The sequence below is a fragment of the Talpa europaea genome (assembly GCF_964194135.1).
Source record: "Talpa europaea genome assembly, chromosome: 4".
Taxonomy (NCBI): domain Eukaryota; kingdom Metazoa; phylum Chordata; class Mammalia; order Eulipotyphla; family Talpidae; genus Talpa; species Talpa europaea.
Window position 1 is genome coordinate 142664139 of NC_140070.1, and position 21300 is coordinate 142685438.

The 21300-nt window shown below is 56.2% G+C and overlaps 1 protein-coding gene across 2 annotated transcripts in view; it reads left to right on the forward strand.

Annotated features, from left to right (window-relative positions):
- The window catches only part of SIM2 (SIM bHLH transcription factor 2), a gene marked incomplete at both ends in the record, with an annotated part of 42322 nt that overhangs the window by 12989 nt on the left and 8033 nt on the right, over positions 1-21300 (forward strand). For both annotated transcript variants that reach the window (XM_084232056.1, XM_084232057.1), the window contains 4 exons: positions 5318-5426; positions 8959-9044; positions 11698-11897; positions 15844-15950. In XM_084232056.1, the coding sequence (XP_084088182.1) occupies positions 5318-5426; positions 8959-9044; positions 11698-11897; positions 15844-15950 (502 nt within the window). The remainder of the gene's footprint in view (positions 1-5317; positions 5427-8958; positions 9045-11697; positions 11898-15843; positions 15951-21300) is intronic.

Sequence of the window (21300 nt, forward strand, 5' to 3'; positions counted from 1 at the left end):
TAGTGCCTGTTCTACTGCTCTTTCAGGTTTTAGTAAGACACATCAGGGTTCCTGTTTCGCGTGATGTATGAATCTAGGGAGCTACACGAGACCCAGCATCATTGCAGTTTCTCTAGAACTTCAAACAGCACAAAAGCTGCTGCAGAGAGTGTTCTGTGATGGGCACATATTAGGGCTGCCCGTCATTTGGGACATCCTGGCACATCCTAAGGGCATAGCACACAGCAGAACACTCCAGTGCATCCCACCAGGCTGTCAGGCTCTCGGTCTAACGCCCTCTCTCTCCCACTCTTTTTTTCTTTTTGTGTGGGAAATAAAATGGGTTATTTATGAGCACACTGATCAGGAACAGCCGAAATTTTGGATAGTTGACAGATCTGCCTCTCATTCACAGTTAACTCCACAAAAGGAAATCGAAGCAGGAGCACAATTAAAATTATATTTGCTTTTGGTCATAATGCAGAAATAAAACTTTGTGTCATCATTTTGAAAGGGAAGGAAATTGTACTATTTTCCAAGAAATGTGTCCAGATACTTTTATATGTTGCCAGAAGCGTCCCTCTTTAGAAAGATAAGTCAAACTGTCTGATACAGCAGTTGATTTTTTTCTTCCATCTCTCGGTGGGACTGTCTCGGCCCAGACTCCAGCTACACAAACATGTTAGTGCAGACGTGAGCCCTGGGTGGGGCTGGGTGTCCCGTGGTGAACAGTTTAAATAAGCTGCAACCAACCTTCCCCTCAAATCTGCCTCCTGTTCATGATGAACCTGTCTGAAGGGGATCTAGGCAGACATCGCAGTGTATATTTTTTTTTTCTGTATTCTTTAGCTAAATAGTAAAATTGAGTATTAAGTAGGATGTCAAATATCCAACTTCTCTTTAAAAATTTTTTGCACCCTTTAGATTATTTTTATTAGCAGTAAAAATCCAGGCAAATATATCAAATGTGAAAACTTTACTAAAATGGGCTTAAAGTTGTTTCTAAATGACAGAGATAAAAACACGTTGATAAAAATGTACTGGGTGGCTGGAATCACCTTTTAAATAGGGCTTTGGTTTTTGTTTTTGTTTTTGATGAATAATGATAGGTGTAATTGCTAATGTTTCCTCAGTGCCCTTCTGTGCTCCAGGAACTTTCAATTACGCTCGATGACATTATCTCATAAGCAGCGACGTTTTTTCACATTGTCAGGGTTAAACTCTGTGTTAGCTATTTCTAGGGAACAGAAGCCTCTAGGTTTGCCATAATCGTGTGGAAATTCACAGCATGGTGGCGTTTCATTTTTTAAAAATCTGAGTTGTCTAAATAACTATTTGATTATCCATTTGAGAGAATATGAAAATAATTTTAGGTGTTAAAAGCCCATCTTAACTCAAAGCCTTTTATTAAGTTTTCTTCTCGAAGGAAGAAATCTACTTCATAGGGTAGAGTGTATTTATTTATTTTTTTAAAGATTTATTTATTTATTCAAGAACCGGGGTACAGGCCAGATGCGCGGGAGGGGGAGAAAATCCACCAGAGACAGAGCCGAGAGCAGAACAGGCAGAAGGACCGAAACACACTGCCAAGGGGAGCAGCGGGTCTGCCGCCCCACGCGGGCATCTCCCTGGCCCGCCGGGATGGAACCAGCGCTGCAGAGACTGTGGACAGCTTCACAGTGCGGCGCTCAACCGCCTGTGCCACCAGGGGAGGCCCCATAGGGTAGAGTTTATTCATTTATTTTTGCGTTTAAATTAGTGACTCCCACTCTCAGACGTAGGTACCAAAAAACGGTAGCAACAGCCGCAGAAGGGAAGCCGTCTCCTCAGCCCACGGGCCTGATCGTGGGAAATAGAGGCAAGATTCTGGCTGGAAAATTCTTTGAGTGTGTGCACACATGTACGATACTTAACAATTCACAGCGACAGTTTATATCTATTTTGGTGAGGTAGGATGACAACTTTATTAATGGTTTAGTTCCATGGGATTTTTTTTTCCCCCCTAATGTAATTCACTTACTTTCATTGGAAGGAGGGAGATCGCGTTCTGGACGTGCTGTGCATTTCTGGAAACACTTTTCCCTGCCCTTGCTGCTTTTATTTATTTACCAAAGTTTCTGTGATATTATACTAGGTGGCAAATATACATTTTCAAGTAAATGTAGCATATATGAAATAGCCACGTGGGAGACACATAAAGAAAAATACCTAACGGAGATTTTGCCTGGAAGCACAACCATAAAAAAAATAACCTTGGTGTTGTTTGTGGTCAAGATCTAATCCTTTCGCTTTGAAAGAAAAAGGACAGTGCTTTATGTTTCTGGATATAACTTGAGCCCTGAAGCCCAAGTCATCCTGCTGTAAAATGCTCAATTTGCCTTGGTCAGCAGAACGTCCAAAAGAGCAGAGCTTGCATTTCAGAGTGGAGGGTGGGTTTTTCCTTCCAATCCAGAATATGTCCATTTGGTGCTGCATTTATCATAGGTGGTGCCCTGGCAGGAAGAAAAGCTATTCAGCAAAACATAAAAAAGCTCTTAGTAGGAAAGCCATTCATTTTGTAGTTAGCAGGGTTTTACAAATACTAAAATACTACACTGAGGGTCTGTTTCAATAAGATTGATGTTTGAGACCTGGGGAGTTTCATAGAGAGAGGGTGTGTGTGTGTGTGTGTGTGTGTGTGTGTGTGTGTTAGGTGAGGTAGTCAGATTTCTTTCAGCTTTCAAAAGCACGAATAGATAATGTGAATTCAAGAGCACCACGTGAACCATAATTTTGAGTCAAGGTCAGCACTGTTTTATCATTCCAAGTTTGTTCTTTGAAAACATTTCCGTTATTTGAAGATTGTTTTACCTCCTAGACAGCCTGAGAGTTTTATAATTGACCCCGGTGTTCAGAAAATTAAGTCTTTCAATCCACGGGCCTTCATTCTGTCATTCTCCAAGCGCGAGGCATGACAACGGAAACTTTGAAAACAAATAAAGCTGCTTGGGGATTAAAACTCGAATTGATGCCCTAAGCATGGATGCAAGTCTTTTTGCAAGTAGCCGAAGATGTTTCACTGAAGAGATGTTAGTCACTTTTTTCTGAAAAAGAACTTGAAGCAAATCAGAAATATCATTTTTTCTTTAAAATGTGGGTCAGGAAGAAATGAGAGGCCAATACACACAAACACGCAGATTCTTTTTTTTCTTTCATTTTAAAAATAAGCGACTGAAATTGTGAATTAATTATTTTTTCCCCAAATATTTATTTATTTATTTATTTATTTATTTATACAAGAACTGGGGTACAGGCCAGATGTGGTGAGGGTGAGAGGATTCACCAGAGACAGAGTGGGGAGCAGAACAGGCAGACTGATGACATACACTGCTGAGGGGAGCAGCGGGCGAGACGGGAGAGGTCTGCTGCACTATATGGGTTGCTCCCTCATGCTGCAGAGGCTGCAGATTGCTTCATAGTGCGGTGCTTAACCCTTTGTGCCACCAGGGAGGCCAGTCAATTTTTTTTTTTTAAGTTCCTTGTTGGTAGCTCTGTGGCTTTCCATCCCACATAGCTTCACAGACATCTGTGTCGCTGCCCTCTGGGAGAAGAGCTTTTCCTGTCCCCCCAATGTCTGACTGATATGTTGCTGGTTGATTTAAACTTTTTGAGGATTAATAGGAATGACTTGAAAGAAGAATGTTTTGTCTTTCCTCCTTTTTGTGAATGAAGTCATTTCACAGCTTTTTACATAAGTCAACATCCATTTGGGTCATTAGTGAAGACTGGGGTTTGGGGTGTAAAGCAGATGGGAGGGAAGGTTTCTATACCAGGATTCTCTGTTTGCATAATACTGGAAAGAAATGCTCCATGAATAATGCAGAAAATAGAACTGTGGAAGTCCTTTTAGGCACAAGATTACTTAGCTGGCCAGAAACATAATTTGTTCTGAACAAAAAGGCAACTCACACGTCTAATAAGTGGGAAGCACTGGCTGGAGGATGCGATCAATCCCTTCACCCTCCCCGCCCCTGGTCCTCCGAGCTGGTGGCTGATGCTAATTTGGAGCGGCTGCTCCCAGGACAACCTCTCCATTAAACTACCTGCTGCCTGAGGTGGCACTGGCAGGGCTGCCCCTTTACAGGAGATCATGCTGTCTTGCTCTGATCGAAACCAGGTTGCCAACCAAGCAAACACTGGCGCAAGGCACTTAAAATAACCAGGGGTGATTGCGGACAGGGCACTCTCTGCGCTCTTTGCTGGCCCTTTTCCTTTGGGGCAGGACCGAGACGATTTCTACCTGCCCAAAGCTCTTTGTCCCTGAGGGCAGTTTCTAAACCCACTTAGAGTTTCTTCCCACGCTGGGTTTTGGGGCTGCTGCCAGCTAACTGGCAGTCCATCCAGGGCGCACCCCCACCCCCACCCCGCAATCAGTACTGGGTGCTGACTCACTCCTTGTTGTGCGATTGATCTCTGAAATTGGATCCACCCGCCACTGCTCATAGCCTGCTCTGATGGCGGTAGTTTCTGGAACATTCTGTGCCACTATCCATCTTCAGCTGTATCAGGGAATGTTCTCGTCTCTCTCACGGCACTGTGTTTGGGAGAAAAATTGAAAAGCCCCCAAGGTTAGGGATGGAGTCCCAGGGGCCTCGGTGAAGATCACAGTGGTGGTGCTTTCCTGAGGCTTCCTGCATCCTGACCCTGCCAGCGTGGATGAGGCCTCCCGGCCTGCCAGGGTGTCCTCCCGGCCTGCCAGGGTGTGTCTGGAAGTGGGTGGGTCTGAGTGTCAGGGTAGCAACCCCAGTGCCATGTGGTCTCTGGAATGGACCCAAGGCCTCGCTCGGGTCGCTGGGTCACCCAGCCACACCCACGGGTGGGAGCCATCAGGCCAGAGGTCATCCTGGACCGGGAAGGCTGGAGATATGTTTCTGGTGGTATGAAAAAGGCCTGGCAATGCTCAGAGCTGGCGGAGGCAGGGCCTTTGCTGGAGGGCTTGGGGGCAGCAGGCATCAGCGACACCCGGGCCGCTCAACCTCGCCTGCACGAGGCCCTCCAGGGACCACACTCCAGACACCGTGGCCGGGCTCCCAGCCGGTCCCCTCAGGCAGCAGGCGAAGGGCGAGGACAGGCCCGTGGTGTCACCCACCTCCTTTTCTGCCTCACTTTCCTGTTCTCCCTGCCCAGGACTCAGCTTTTGGCTGCAGCCCCAGCTCTCGGGCCGTGGACAGTTGGGAGTGTGGGTTGTAATCAGAGACCAAAGCTCTGTCCTGGACACCGTGACCACCTTACCCCACCCGCCCGCCCCTGACAGTTCTGGGGAGCATCTGACTCTCCCCTCCTTCCCGTCCCGCGGCAGGTGGAGCTCACGGGCAACAGCATCTACGAGTACATCCATCCTTCCGACCACGACGAGATGACGGCCGTGCTGGCCGCCCACCAGCCCCTCCACCACCACCTGCTCCAAGGTATGTCCTCCAGGTGGGCAGAAACGGGGTGAGACCACACGGTGCTTTCCCAGGGGTCTCCAGGGCCTTGCCCCCACCTGCCAAGACGGCAGCACCAGAGTTAGCCAGTGGGGGCCGCTCCCCCAGACATGCAGCATCGCCCCCCAATGGTGATTCACCTCGAGGCCCCTGTCCTTTCAGCGGGTCCCCTGTCCTGAGCAGAGAATGCTGGATGCTGGCGGGGAGTCAGGGAAGCCGTCCAAGGGATCCCCTCACATGCTCTTGGCTTCACCTTCCAGAAACACAGGTCTTGGCTCGACCTGGGCTTTTTTTTTTTTTTTTTTCAGTTTATTTTTGTGTAGAAGAACTGGGGTCTAGGCAAAAGTGCGGGGGTGAGAGGATTCACCAGAGACAGAGTGGGGAGCAGAACAGGGGGATCTACTGAAATCCACTGCTGAGGGGAGCAGCGGGGAGACAGGAGAGGTCGCCTGCACCATGTGGGTCAGCACCCTGACCGGGGATCGAACTCAGGGTGCAGGGGTGACAGTGTCACTGGGGAGGCCCCTCGACTGGGCTTCTTTTTTTTTATTTATTTATTTGACATTTTTATTTATTTATACAAGCACTGGGCACAGTCAGAAGCGCGGGAGGGTGAGAGAATTCACCAGAGCCAGAGCGGGGAGCAGAGCAGGCAGAAGGACCCAAGTGCACTGCTGAGGGGAGCAGCGGGCGGCAGGAGAGGTCTGCGCGCCATGTGGGACCCTCGCCGGTGGCCGGGGAGCAGCCGGGGATCGAACCGGTGCTGCAGAGGCTGCGGGCAGCTTCGCAACCCAGCGCCTAACCGCTGCACCACTGGGGAGGCCCTCGACTGGGCTTCTTAACCCAGAGTCCCGAGGCTAGAACTCAGGGCATCTGAGACATGGTAAGGCTGGCGGGGGCGGGGGTTTGCTGCTTTAGTCCCCGTAGTTGAGGATCAGCTTTTCCTCTGCTGTCAGGTTGTGGACAACAAGTCACCTGACGACCCCTCGTGGTTTTGCTGACAGGGCAGCACAGATCTTCACACCACCTTCTGGGTGTGGCAGGTGTGCCAGCGCCTGATTTGTGGCCGCCTCTGCACTCCGAGTTCAGGAGTCGTTAAACAACCTGGGTCTCGTTACTTAACAAGTTAAGAAAGCGGCACGTGTTCGTCACCGCCGGCTGCGATACTCGGGCAGCTGGTTCGCAATACAGGGGATTTATCTGGAATCTCGTCTGTCGTGTTTTATGCATTTGAAATTGTCTTCCGAGCGGGGCTTTGAGTCCTGGCACCGACCAGTTAAGAAGCCCTGGTCTGGGGCCTCCCCTGGTGGCGCAGCGGTTGAGCGCTGGGCTGCCAGGCTGCCCGCAGCCTCTGCAGCGCCGGTTCGATCCCCTGCCACCGGCGAGGGTCCCACAAAAAAAAGAAGCCCTGGTCTGGACAGAGCAGGTCCACCTCACTGGCCTGGCTCCATCCGGGACAAGACCCTCCTCCTGACCGTCCCCTCGGGTCCCTCCTGTGGGCAGCACTGTTAGGACAGACGTGACGGACCATTCAGTGAGGACGGATGTGGAACATCGTTATCCAAGTGGCGCCTAGAATTGTCCTCGTGGTGTGCCGGGAAGACAGAGAAGGACTTACTCAGGGGCCCTTTAACTCCCTGGGACGGTCCGAGCAGCGCGGTGATCAGTGGGTCTCTCGTCTGCCTTGAACTGTGGAACCCCAGAGTGGCCAGAATTGCCTAGAGGGACAAATGTCAAAGATGAACCATCCAGAGCAAAGAAAGGGGGTAACCAGCCACAGAAAAAAAGGAGGCCTGCTCTTCCTGCTTCCGTCGGGAAGGGGCGTTGTGAGGAGGGAGGAGGGAAACGGGAAGAATCCCAGAGGCCACGTGCAGAACCCCCTCAGGCCAGACCCCGTCTCCGCAAACCTGGGTGGGAGAGGCAGGCCCTGGATCCGGGGATGAGCCAGGGCGGGTGAGCTGCGTCCTTGGAGACAGTGTGGCTGCGTAACTGAAGGTGAATGCAAGTGGGAAGGTATTTGTGACGAAATGAAGGCTGGCGAGAAGCTGGGGATCTGATTCCGTGTGGGGTTAAGAAGCTGGACAGGCAACAGGAGATTGGAGACGTCCTCGGAACGCTGGGTGATTGGTGTTCTAGAAACCATGGTGTTCGTGGCATGGGTGTCGACTGTCTCCCTTCAGCCCTGTTTCCATTTTACCCTTCAGTGTCATAGTTTAAAAAATGGATGCTAACATGACAGCAAATGAAACTTGGGACTATCACGAGCCCCTTCCAGTCCGATTTCACGGGGTTCAAGAGGAAAAGCAGGAAGGTCTAGAAGGGGTGGGGTCAATGCTCTGACCCATTTCGGGCATAAGGTTCCAAGAGCTGGGTTTTCATTGGTGGGCCTGGTTTCCATGTCCGCACTGGCCTTTGTTGTTCTGTGGTAATTGTGTGAGGAATGGGCTGTTCTCCAAACCGGATAGTCTAAGCCTTTGCTGAATATGGCAGACAGGCCGCCATGTTGAAGGGAAGCCCTGTGCCCGCAGCTCCCAGACCCCAGCAGGGACTGAGGGTAAACATGTTTGCTGCAGCAGCCTGGGGAAGCCGGGGCCTCTGGGGCCATCCCCTCACCTTCACGGAGAGGTGCCTTTGGGAGGGGTGGAGGGCCTTGCTTCCATCCCAAAGAAAGTGAACTTTCTTTAAAAATTAATTTATTAACCACCAACAACTGACCGTTTATTTGAGTGGAGTGACCTCGCCCTCCCCAGGGCGGGGCGCCTGGCCATGCGTGCCAGAGCGGGTGTAGCTGTTCAAGCAGAGGGTGTTTCCTTATAGGACTTATTTGCATTTGCAACAGTGAGGTCGAAGACTCGTGTGCGAGGCCTTTGGGTTAGTAGGAGAAAGGGTGAGTGGGAACCGTGAGTGCCCTGGCAGGGGGTGGGGGGTGGGCGTCCAGGGCTATAAGTGAGGCAAAAAGCTTTGCTCTAGCCAAGCTGGTCTGTTGAGTTCTGTGCCCCATTCCACACTGGTGGGCAGCTGGTGAGAGGTGGCACAGGCACAGCTGGCAGGAGGTGCCCAGGACTGGCTCCCTCCACCAGGGAAAGGGAAAAAGGTCTGTATTCATGACGCTGACTTGCTGTCTGCTGCCCCAGGGAAGTCAGCTGCTTTTGGCTTTGCCGAGAGGCACCGGTGCCCTCCCCAGGCCAGGGCGATCCTCCTGGCACCTCGTCTCTCTGTGGCCACCACAACAGGGCATGGGCAGGTTGAGTTGAGCTGGGCCCCACGTTGGCTTTTCCAAGTTCTTGCCGGGCCATGTTCGAGCTGCCTTCCTCTGGGGCATGTGGGACCCACACAGGGCCAGGCCAGGCACTGCTCCCCACCCAGGCCCATCGCCAGGCCAGAGCTCTCTGGGACGAGGCGGGGGTCTGCAACCGTGGGCTCTGCTGAGGGTCCTGAGGGTTTGTTGACATTATTGGGAAAAAGACGAGGGGAGCTTGCGGGACAGTGTGAAACCTCCCACTCCTGCTTTCAGAGTACGAGATCGAGAGGTCCTTCTTTCTTCGGATGAAGTGTGTCTTGGCGAAAAGAAACGCAGGCCTGACGTGCAGCGGATACAAGGTACGGGGGCCCTGGGGTGGGGGGTTTTGTGTTTTGCTCTGCACTCAAGATGGGCTACAGGAGGCCCGAGACCCAGGCCGGTCCTGCACCTGCCGTCCACCTGTCCAGTGATGCTGCCGCAGCCTGAGCGTGTCCACAAGGGCGTGGCAGGCGGGTGGGCGTGAGGCCCCCGTAACTCAGCTCAGGGAGGACGGTGACCTCAGCTCTTGCAGGTCTCCCTGGCATGGGGGTGAGTCGCACAGGGCAGCCGGCCCTGGCGTTTGCTGGGCAGCACCGGGGCCCACAGTGAGCAGCTCTTACCTTCCGTGTGGCCGCGGTGGGGCCTGATCCAGTGAGAACCCGGACGGGGCCTGCGGGTGATGACAGCCTGCAGGTGGTCTGCTCGGGGTCCTGCTCACAGCAGCCTCTGGGGGAGCATGGCTGCCCCATTTAAAATCAAGGATGGGGTTGAAGGAGCAGGCGCAGCAGCGGGCAGGGGCGCGAACTCCAGCCCAGGCCTTGCTCCTGGGCCCACTGCCCTTTCCGACATGGCCACCAGCTCCGGCCGGCTCCAGAACGGAGGCGCCGTCTCCCATGGAGCCCGCTGGCCACCTGGCGCCTCTGCACAGTGTCCGCTGGTCCTTGAAGGAGGGGCAGAGGGGAGTCTTTGCTGAGCACCCCCTTCCCAGCGCCCTCTGAGCTTCTTCCCCGCCTGGTTTGGGCTTCGGCCATAGCTGTTTCTCCTGCCTCAGGGGAAAGAGCCCCTGAGCCATCATCCAGGAGCTGGAGGCTGGTGGGAGCCTTTCTGTGGCGTCTGCACGTTGGGGAGGGAGGGAGGCGTCCCCTCAGAGAGCGGGCACAGTTTTGTGTCTCTGCACCTTCCTCCTCTCTTTCTGGGGCATCAGCTCCTCCCCATTCTGGGTCTACCCCCCTCTGCCTTTCCTCATCTCTGGGGGCTGCTCCCCTCAGCCCCTCCCTTTGACCCCCACGCTCAGTTATTCCCTTTGACTTCACTTCACTCTGCTTTAAGTTTGGGGATATTCCTCCCCCGCGCCCTCTCGCCCCTCGCCCTCTTCCCCGGCTCACAGACGGCAGGAGGTCTAGAGAGAGCGGCTCACACCTTCCCGGTGTTGTTCCCCCACTGCGCCCCCTGCCATGGGGACTTGTTTCTTATGTGCTGTCCCGACTCTGGATCTCGTGGGCTGATGGGGGAGCCCCCAGCACCATCCTGCACCCGGCGGACAGTCTTCAGGAGACCCGGGTCTTGGGTTTTCCCACCACTTGTTAACTGTGAAATATTAAGCAAAGTACATACGTATCACGGCTCATGTCCTCCGTTCCCTCGCCAGTAAAATAGGGGGCTTGCCTAGGAGTCCGGGGTGTGCCCCGTCTCACGTGTGTGAGGGCGCGCAGGAGCCCTGGAGGGAGGGCTCTGGAGAGAAATCAAGATTTTCGTTGTGTATCATGCTGTTAAGGCCACAATCCGGTGGGGATTTTACTGGCCGTGGCAGGCACAGATGCCTCGCGGTCCACACCCACAGCTGCGCCGCGCTCCTGCGTGACCTCTGGGACGCTCTGCCTTCTCCCACGGTGGCTCTTGCGTGGGCGCATGCTCCGTGCAGCTGTTTCTGTGTCGCCACTCTGGCTGACGGCTGACGGCAGAGGGATACCATTCTGACTTCAGAACTAAGTACATTAAAAAAAAAAAAAAAATTACATGAAAAATGAAGACTTTTTTTGATTTTGATGCAAAGAATTCTTCATTTACTGGCATGCTAGAGCGTGTCAGATGACCTCAACGTCAAGTGAACAGCTGTCAAGTTCAATCCCACTGGAAGAGGATGGCCATTGCAGTGACTGAAGTGGGCTTTGTGGCGCAAGCGGTCAGCTCCCCAGATGCTCTTGCTGCGCCATCAGATCGTGTCGAATCTCAGTGAGGTAACCGTGGGATTAGGGACATGGGTGTCCTGGAGAGTCTTCACCTGAGGAGCTACTAGGGCAAAGTCGATGGGATGTGACCACCCCACGCTGGGCGATGGTCCCTAAGAAAGCGGCACAGCAGCTGTCTGGATGGAACTCGGAAACCTAGAAATGGAAGTACTGTACAGCCCAGCACCCCGCATCGGGGCCTAGAGAACATGAAACCATCAGCCGGGAAAATCATGTGTCTGCAGGTGCGAGAGCAGGACGTGGGGGCGGCCTCAGTGCCGCTGGCCGCCGACCCGCTCCAGAGGTGTGGACTGTCCACAGGTGGATGCTGTTCAGCCATCAGGACAGATGAGAGGCGGCGGCTGACGGGGAAGGAGTTGGGGGGTCTCTGCGTGGTAAAGCCAGTCAGAAAGGGAGAGACCAATTTTGCGTGTTTCTATCGTGGACCATTTACAAAGTCAAATACTTACAAGAACTTAGCGGTCATTGCCAACCTGGGTGAGCTTCCTGATGGGGGGAGGGGCGAGGGCCAGAGGTACACAGGGAAGGGTGGGAGGGAGAGGGAAAAAGAAAGCAGCGCAGCTTTGCTTCTGCGGAGCAGCAAACCAGGTGTGGTGGCCGAGAGCTCAGGAGAGGCTGGGCTGAACATTCCAGCATGTTCGGGAAAACCAGCAGGCCCGGAGCGGGAGGCGTGGCGCCCTCTACGCCCCAGGCCCCGGGGCTGACCCTGCCCTCCGCTTTCCAGGTCATTCACTGCAGCGGCTACTTGAAGATCAGGCAGTACGTGCTGGACATGTCCCTGTACGACTCGTGCTACCAGATCGTGGGGCTGGTGGCCGTGGGCCAGTCGCTGCCGCCCAGCGCCATCACCGAGATCAAGCTGCACAGCAACATGTTCATGTTCAGGGCCAGCCTGGACCTGAAGCTGATATTCCTGGACTCCAGGTGAGTCCGCCCTGCCCACGCCCACCGTGGCACCGGCCCCTGAAATGCCACTCCCCAGCAGGAAGTGGGCCTGACAATGTGAGAAAGGGACCGAGTGGACCCACGCCAGGCCCGAAGCCGCCAGCCTCGCTACCCAGGCAGCAGCTGCCCCAAGGCGTTCCTTGTGTCCCCCGTCCCCTCGCCCGCATGGTTGTAGCACCTGAGAGCTGCGGTGCATGCAGTGGGCACCGGCCCCTTTCCAAGGCTGCGGGCGGGGGCAGGGGAGGCTGTGACGTGGGGCCAGGCGGGGAGCAGAGGTGACCTTCCCTGGGGGAAAGCTGTGGGGTCTGGCCAGGGAGGGCCCCCCTCAGCTGACACGTCCCCAGCGCAGCCCCTGCCCGCTGACTGCCACTCCTCCCTGGGGGTGCCACCACCGCTAGCGCCTCTTGAGAGAGGGAAGGGGCTGGAGAGAGATGGCAGCAGAGGAGGGGCGCCTGCTGGGGAGACCCCGGCCTGGCCCCCCTCCCCACTGCCCCGGGCAGGCTGCAGGCCTCCCTGGAGGGTTGAGGGGGGCTTGCAGTTTTCTTAACTGCTGAAAGGGGCAGCCGGTCCTGCCCGCTCCACCACCGACTGTCAGGGAGGGTGAAATTAGAGGGCAGAGGTGGAGCATCTGCAAAGGAAGAGGCCTGCTGTACCTGCCTCTCGGCCCCTCAGGTTCCTCAGCTAAGGGACAAGAAGCTGCGTTCCGAGGCCTCACCCCCGGCTCTCCGTGCATGGGGCTGGCGGGAGAAAGGCTGTGTGTGACACGTTTGTTTTCCGTGTGTCCGAAAGCTACGACTGGTTGATTCTTCTTTTCACTTTTTCCCGTGGCACCCCGGGTTCAGAGGCCACCCCCCAGCCACCCCTCCTGGGTGTGGTAGACATAGTAGCCTGCGGGGAAAGTTCTTTCCATATTTAGGAGTCACTTCTCAAAAAGGGCTGAAAATCTGTCCAAGTTCATCATTTAAGAACTTAGGGTGGATCCAACTTGTTTGCCTCCTGGCTTTTCATGGACATTCTAGCAACTCCCCTGGACCTCCTCCTCTGGAGGAGCGAAGAGGGGTCTCCTCAGAGGAGAGATATCAGGTCTTCCCAGGTTGTTTAGTCCACACAGCTTGAAAGCACCAGGGGTAGGTGGAGGACTTCATGGAAGAGCAGGTGCGAGGTTAGCCGGGAGACCAGATGGCTCTGAAAGGAGCCTCAGAGGTGTGCCGTCTGGGACGCCAACGTCACGCTCCTTCAGGGTGTGAGAGCCGCACCCTGGGGTGAGGAGAGCAGGACAGAGGTCATCCCCAGGATGTCATCCTGCCTTCATGGAAGACCTGACTCTGCTTCCTGCTAAGAACTGGGAAGCTTCTAGCAAATCCTGGAGGCTTTTTCTGAGGCCCTGTCATCAAGGAGGTGCTCACAGGGTCAGCAGTGAGGGGGAGAAATCTTCCCACTCACGCTGCCGCAGCTCCATGGTGTAGAAAGGCCGCCGGGCAGGGACGGGGCCAGGCTCCGGGCTCTGTGTAGACGTCAGCCCAGGGGCCACGGTGAGAGCTTGGCCTGACACCCACACAGGGGCCAGGGTGCTGGGCCTGAAGGGTGGGGCCCAGCTGGCCCCCCACCCAGAATAATCCCTGACACAACTGAACTCAGCATAACCCGAAATTTGGGTCTTCGGGGTTTTGCGGTATTTCACTTTGAAACTGTAGCTGGTGCTTTTGCTAAGGATGGGTGAACCCAGCGATGTTTGGGGTTTGGCAAATCCCTCTGACAGGTCTTCAGACAGTCGAGGTTTGGGAAAGCGGGAGGGCGGGCTGCCAGGGCCTTTCCTTCCCTTTAATTCCTCGAGCCAGCGTGCACTTTGATGAGAAACCTAATACATGTGTTTCTGATTCATTTACACTTGCGGGGCCCTTGTTTGAAGCTTTACATCCTAGGGCCTGGGAAGCCTCTTTCATCCCGCACCATACAGATGCCTGGCTGGCTTTTCTGGGGGGAGCCAGACGTCTCAATTTACCTGCCACACAGAGTCAGGCTCCCGGGGGAGCACGTTCTCCGTGCTCCCTCCGCGGTCCCAGAGCCCCAGCGCCAGCTCCTGCCCCGCCAGCTCCCGCTCCTCCCTGCCCTGGGACGGCCCCAAGCGGCCAGCGGCTCCAGGGACATCCCAGGCTCCCACGGACCAAGGTCCCGAAGCAAGTAACGCTCAACAGAGTGGGGGGCGGTGAAGGGATGAACAAGAGGTCAAGTCTCCCCGATTCACCTCCCGCTGACCTTTCAGCATCGGGCACAGCAGGGGCCCCGTCCGGGCCTTCCTCAGACCCACCCCTGCCCCCAGGACGAACGTCTCAGCACAGCCTCACCTCCTGTGGAAGCCCTCGTCCCCTCTCTCGTCCGTCCTGGACTGTCTGTCACCAAGAGGCTCGGGCCACCCCCTCCCCGGCGTGGCTTCTGGCTCAGCCGTCCGAGGCCTGAGAACGACATCATTGACAGAAGCAGTTTTCACCCACAGTGGCCCAAATGCCGGTGGCTGAGGACCCCGGTCTTGAGAGGCTCTTTCCTTCAAAGAGCTGAGGGGCAGGGAGTGGTCCGTGTGTCTGGGGCCTGGTGACAATTAAGAGGGAGTGATGGCCTGTAAGCACTGCAGCACGCTTTTGTGGGTTTTTTTCAAAGATTTTATTTATTTTTGCATAGAAGAACTGGGGTACAGGCCAAAGGTGCAGCAAGGAGGGTAGAGGTTTCACCAGAGACAGAGTGGGGAACAGAACAGGCAGACTGACTGAAATACACACTGAGGGGAGCAGCGGGCGAGACAGGAGAGGTCTGCTGCGCCATGTGGGTAGCTCCCTGGCCAGGGACTGAACTCAGGCCGCAGCAGTGATAGCGCTGAGACTTAACCCTGGGCCACCAGGGACGCCCCACTTCCCTTTGTAGAGCAAGCTTATGGATTATTTTCAAGTCTTGATATTCTGGGGGGTCACCATACTATTTTCTGGGGCCATAAAACAATCCCCCACAGATAGGAGACTTGAAGGCCTCTAGTTACTCCCTAATTCCCATCACTAGGACTCGCCCAGCTCTAGGGTCGTCCTCAGACGGGCTGGGCCAGTGTGGGATACAGAGAGAGGCCACGAGTGGAAACTGCCAGCGTCCATCATCAGAGGGACAGCTAAAAAAGACGCGGCGTCCTTGCAGAATAGAGTCATTCAGCCGCGAGAGGAACGCCCTCTGACCCCTGCTTCAGCGTGGATGAACCAGAAATGATCCGCTGAGGGGGGGAAGCCAGGCCCACGAGGTCAATCGCGCCCCCTCTAGGAAACACCTAGAACAGACACTCACAGAGACCAAGTGGCGGAGGGTGCCGGGGGCTGGGGCAGCTGCAGGGGTGTCCTGGGCGGAGCTCCAGTTTAGGAGGAGAAGGCTCTGCAGAGGGGGGTGACCATGGTCATGCCATAGGGTGGACGTCGTTACTGCCCCCGGATTGCACACTTAAAAAACGATAAACATGGTAAAGTTTAAGTCGTGCATGTTTTACTACCCCCCCACACACAAACACACACACACACACACACACAGGTTCGCGCGGAACTGCCCCCCAAGTCTCCAGAAAGTGGGATCTTTCTCCCCTTGGCGCCTTCCTCCCAATATCAGCATCCTTCCTCAGATAAGCCCCAGCTCGGGAACCCACACCTTTGAAGCCCTCCCAGCCATTCCTGGCCAGTGGTTTCCAAAGAACATTCCTGCTGATGAATAATGCCGCGTCCCGCGCTGGGCTGCCGGGCAGACTTTCTTCTTGTGAAAAAAGATCATTCTCGGTTTCCAAGATCAACATTTCCCCTCCGAGCCTTGTAGCACTTGATTAGATGGCAAAGCCAATATTAGTTTAAATGAAAGGCATCTGCAGGGCAGCGCAACTCACGGAGCCCCTGTCCCCCGGCCCCAGGGTGACCGAGCTGACGGGGTACGAGCCCCAGGACCTGATCGAGAAGACCCTGTACCACCACGTGCACGGCTGTGACGTCTTCCACCTCCGCTACGCGCACCACCTCCGTGAGTCCCGCCGGGGCAGGGCTGCGGGGGGCTGGGGGCGGGGTGCGGGGGGCCGAGCTAGGAGCACCCACCGTCTGCTCCGCCCGGAGTGTGACTCCTTTGATCCGGCTCGACCACACCCTGTCGGCTCCCAAATCTCCGCTTCCCCTTCCAGCGCCACCCTGGCAGGTGTGGGTGCTAGACTGTAGATTTGGACCCTGAATTTCTCCATGATGTCGGGGCCCCGTTGGCAAATAATGGCAACACTATGATAACCGTTCCTGACCTGATTCAGTGATTCAGGCCGTTCCCAGCCCGGGCGGGGGTGGGAGGGCGTGTGGGCCTTGTGTTCATGAGAATCTTCTGCCCTGGAGGTTGCTGAGGCTCAACGAGGTTAAGTCACTCACCTGGGGTTACGCAGGAAGGAGGCAGCGGAGCTGGGGTGACCTCCGATCCTCCACTGACTGGGCAAGGTTGGGGGCCTGGAGGGACTGCAGGTTTCCCAGGATGGAAAAGTCAGCACAGAAAGGGTAAATAAATAGTATCTGATCTGCCCGCAGAGGCAGTGGGGGGACATCTGGATTAAGGGGGACTGGACATCTGGATTGGAGGGGGGCAGCTGTAGGCTCTGAAATCTTTAAAGAAGTGATACTTCTCTTTGAGAATCCAGATTAAGGCGGTGTTCACCGGGATGGCATGGAATACTTCACCCTCCTGGCAGCCCCCTGTGCCCGGGACTGGTCCAGGCGTGTGTTAAAAGGGGTGCAGGAGGCCAGAGGGCTGGGCCTGTTGTGGCACGGCCCCAGTGGCATGTGCTCGGCGCTTGTGTGGTGCAGTGGACAAGTGGCTGGGTCGCTCCAGGGCCATGTCCTCTGCCGGGGTGTTCTGTGTCGTCTGGGACCCAGTGGGCACGGCGGCACTTGGGTAACACTGTCCTCTCCGGAGTCACCTCGGGGCGGGACTCGTGACAAGTACAGGGCTCGGCAGACGCAGGCAGCCCCTTTTCACCCACAGCAGCTTGTGTGGAGCCTCCACGTCGGGAACACCCATCTTCTCCACACCAAGCCCAGGAGGGAAGCCGCTGCCCCGAGTCGCGTGGGGCCTGGGGACCAGCATCACTGATACAGGAGCTGGACTCTTGTTTTGGCAAATAGAATCAAACACGGAATTAAAGGATGGAAGCAGCATCTCCCTGGGGGTGTGGAGCCACACAGAAGCATCTAGAAGGGAGGGGCTGTGGAGAGGAAGTGTGGGGGTTCACACCTCCCAGCCCTGGGGGTCCTCACAGGGAGGCAGAAGCACGCTGGAGGCGTCTGTAGCCAATGAGGGGATTGAAATCGAGCTCCCGAATTATGTGACGGGCTTGCTGGTCTTCAGAGAGGGCTGCTGAGCAGGGAATTAGGCCTCTAAGCCGGGAAAAACTGCCCCCTGTAAACACCACTTCTTGCCCCTCACGCCGTGGGGCTAACGGAGGGGAGCAGGGGTAGTTTTTCAGGGGACATGAATATAAATACAGTTTGTTTTGGGAAACGAGGAAGGCCACCGGGCTGGCCCGGGCAGGTTCCCACGCGCCCCACGGCAGTGGACAGGGTGCTGCTCCCGCGGGTTCCCACCGCCCCCAGCAGCTGGGAGCTTGCCAGGTGAGCCAGGTGAGGGGGGCTGCTCTCGTGTCCGTTTCCCAGGTGAGCCAGGTGAGCGGCAGGGGCGGAGGAGCAGCTGAGCCTGCGGGACGAGAGCCTTCTGGAGTTCACCTGGGGCGCACCGTGGGACCCGGGCCCACCTCTGTCCACCAGGAGCCCGTCTTCCGGAGCGCGTCTGGCTCGCCGGGCCCGCGAGGGGTTTCCCGGAGAGATCGCCTGTGGTTTATAGGCTCAGTTCGCCTTATCTCACTAGGAGTTGGGGCCTTCCCGCCTCTGCGGTTGTCTGCGGGGGCCTGGAAAGGGAAGGCGAGCGGCGGTTTCCGAAGGACACACTGAAGGGCGGGCGCTCTTACCGACTGGCGGGAGCCTGGCTTGCTTCTCCAGACGGGCTAGAGCCGGTAAATTAACGACAGCGAAAAGCAGCAGTGCGGACAGTGGTTGCTGCGGGCCTGTGCCCTGCCCTCAGCTATGACGGAGAAGCCACGCAGGGAGCGGCGGAGCGCGGAGCCCACCCCGGCCAGGTGGGACTGGCCTCGGATCTACCCTGCACCCCAAGTCCGCCCTAGGTTCCCCTCCACCAGCTTTGCCAGATAAAAGAGGAGAGTTACGGCAAGATGCAGTGGGCCCATCCCCGTGTGGGGGGGCGCCACCTCTCCGGGGCTCACATCTGCACCCCAGCAGCGGACGTGCCCCTTGGGGCAGCCGCGGCGTTAACCTGGACCTTATTTTCCCTCCAAAGCCAGAACTTCCAGAAGAAGAAGCCTCTGCTCGGTGGGGCAGGGGAGGCCGAGGCTCCCCTCCCTGCCTGCAGCTTTTCCCACCCTGGCTTGGCCGTGGGGGCGGCTGCCTCTCCTTCCCGGGGTGCATCCACCCCATCCAAGGGGCCTAACTTCTTGTTCCTGGACAGTGGTTCACGCGTTCAGAGCCTCGTGCTGTGAACAACGTGCCACAGACCGGGGTGTTTTCTCCCTGTTCTGGAGGCTGGGAGTCCCAGGACCCCCGAGGCCTCTCCTTGGGGTGTCAACACCCCCTTCTCCCATGTGCTCACGTGGTTGCCCCTGCGTGCATCCCCACCCCCTCGCAAGGACCCCAGTCATGCTGAGTCACCCTCCCCGCCCCCATGATTTCCTTTTTGCCTTAATTTCTGCTTTAAAGGTCCTCCCTTCAAGTCCAGTCCCATTCAGAGGTCCTGGGGTTAGGGCTGCAGCAGAAGAATGTGGGCCCTAATGAGGCCTTTCTTTAATGTCTCTGCGTGGTCACCCACGTAGTGGGAGGCTCTTTGCTAAGCTTTAGCATTAGCAGGCCAGGCCAGCCTGGGGCGGGCAGGCGGGGCGTTTGAGAGGACGGATGCGCCGTTTGAAATGTGACTTTCCGGCCCTGTCACCTGACACTTGGGTGACGGACAGCAGGGCTCACAGGCTGGCCAAGGGGAGCAACAAGGTTGGGGCTTCTCCTTTGGTCATCTGGCCCTCCAGGATCCCCACAGTAGCCGCTGCTGCCCAGAGACACCACAGTGGTGCTGACCCGGTGCCGTCCCAGGAGCTGGCCCATCAGCAGTCTCCGCAGCTTCCTTTTCATCCGCCACGATGGCCACAGCAGTAGACACCCACCTGCGCCCCTCAGGACTGCGGGGCCAGGGGGCAGCCGCGCCTCCACTCACGGTGAGACACAGGGACGTGTCTGTCCTGGCAGCGGACCGGTGACTGAGCCAGAGAAAGCAAGCAGCAGCCAACGCCCAGCACCAGACGGAGGTCACCGTCCAGCCTCCACGGCCAAGCTGTCTCCATGCTGGGGTCCGAAGCCCAGGAGTCTCTGAGACGGCCGAAGGGCTCTGCAGAATCTGCCTTGGGCGTAGGAAGCTGCGGTTCTGAAGGTCCGGAGGCAGCCAGGTGGTTTTCACACATTCTTCATAATATTATCTTAAGCGGGAGCAGGAGTCCACGGGTCTGAGGAGAGCCAGCCCCTTTAGAAGGGAAACCGAGCACCTTCCAGGAAGGCAGCTTCACGAGGAGGAACAGGTGGGGGGCAGTGGGGACATCAGGGGCATAGGCTTCTGGTCAGCAAGGTGGGCTGGGCATCCCGGCCAGGAGGTGCGGGGACCTGGGCCTTCCCAGGTGGGCTCTCCAAGTCAGACCTGCTCGAGGCTTTCCTCCAGGGCCTCCTGTAAGGAGGGTGAAGGTGGGATCCTCTAGGGGCCCTCTTCGGCCAGCTCACCTCACCTCCCACCCACCACCTTGCAGCGGCAGGGAAGAGGCCCAGGTGACCCGCCGAGTGTGGACCCAGCACGGTGGGAGACAGTCACATGGCCCCAGGAAATGTTTATCATCCGCGGCTGGGGAGGCTTCCACCTCGCTGTCTAGGCAGGCCCCTGTCCAGAGAGGGCCCAGCCCAGACTACAGGCGGAGCAGTGGCCGTGTCCAACTGTCAAAACATCTCCAAGCCGCGAAAGACTCCCAGCCCTGAAAATGTGGTCTGCTTGTTACATTTCAAGCAGTAACTATACAACAAAATTACAGGACAACAGGTATAGACCTGCGGAGAGCATCACTGAAATAATGCCCAGGAGTCGGAAGCGGAGATGCCCATGGGCCGGGTAGGAACATGAATGCATGCATGGGCGAGGTAGGGCAATAGGGAGTGGCTGAGCCTGTGGCTAACTGGCGGGCCTAGGACCCTTGCAAAGGCATCCTGAGTAACAACAGCACGATGCCGTCAATGACGCGCATCCGTGAGCACGTGGCACCTCGAATCCAGGGGAAAGGTCTTAAAATAGAAGATAAACTTGAAAGAAGTTTCCGAAGTCCATGAGGACTTTTGATTGGCGTTGCCTGGCACGCTTCCTCTGCTAGCCCCATCAGCACTTAGACTGGAAATGGGCCACGGGGTTTAATCGATACACGGAGCCTTTCTAGGCGCGGCCTTCCCAGCAGTCTGGAGGCAGATGTGGCTTTTTCTCGTCGATGAAGAAGTGGTAAATCCTGTGCATTTAAGGGAGCCATGAACAATGAAGAGGAACTAATCCTAGAAAGCCCAGTGTGACCTGCACGTTTTCCTGATGCCCAAAGCAGTTTATAGGCCCCAGATTCTCAGTACCCCAGGGGGCCTGCTGGCTCAGGCTCAGGCCTCCTTCCATGTCACTTGGAGACATTCCACCACGTGGCCCTGGAGAGGTGCTTCCTGGAGGCGTTCTCTCTTCCTCGGAAGCTTCCTTCCGAGGCTTCTCCACAGCCACACTCGCTCCAGTAGCTGTGGTGGAGAACTGCTCGTGCACAAAGCCATCGGCTTTCTCGTGCCCTCATTTGGAGTGTAAGACAAAGTACTTCATTGCGTTGGACAACTGTAAACTGCTTCGTTTTCTCCTGAAGCTCACACACTCCGCTTCACCTACCAGCACCAAGCAGGTGTCAGATGCTGAGGCCCCGGGATGCGGCAGCCTCACTTTACTCCCAGACGCTGGCTCGTGGGCATGGCTACATCTTCACAAGGTATCCTGGGCATCCAGAAGGACCCCTACTTCTCTGGGATGCATATTTGTACAAGAATTTCCATCCTAAAGTGGCCTTGGAGAAGCACGAACTTGCCTTTCATCTCGGCGTGGGGCACCCCTATGTCAGAACAGTCTAGACCGTGATGCTGGCGTTGCTGTGGCAAAGAGGTTCAAGGCACAGGCCCCCCCCCAGGGGCTTCTGGTTCAGGGGGCACCTCCTCCCTGCCCCCACCCACCACCACCA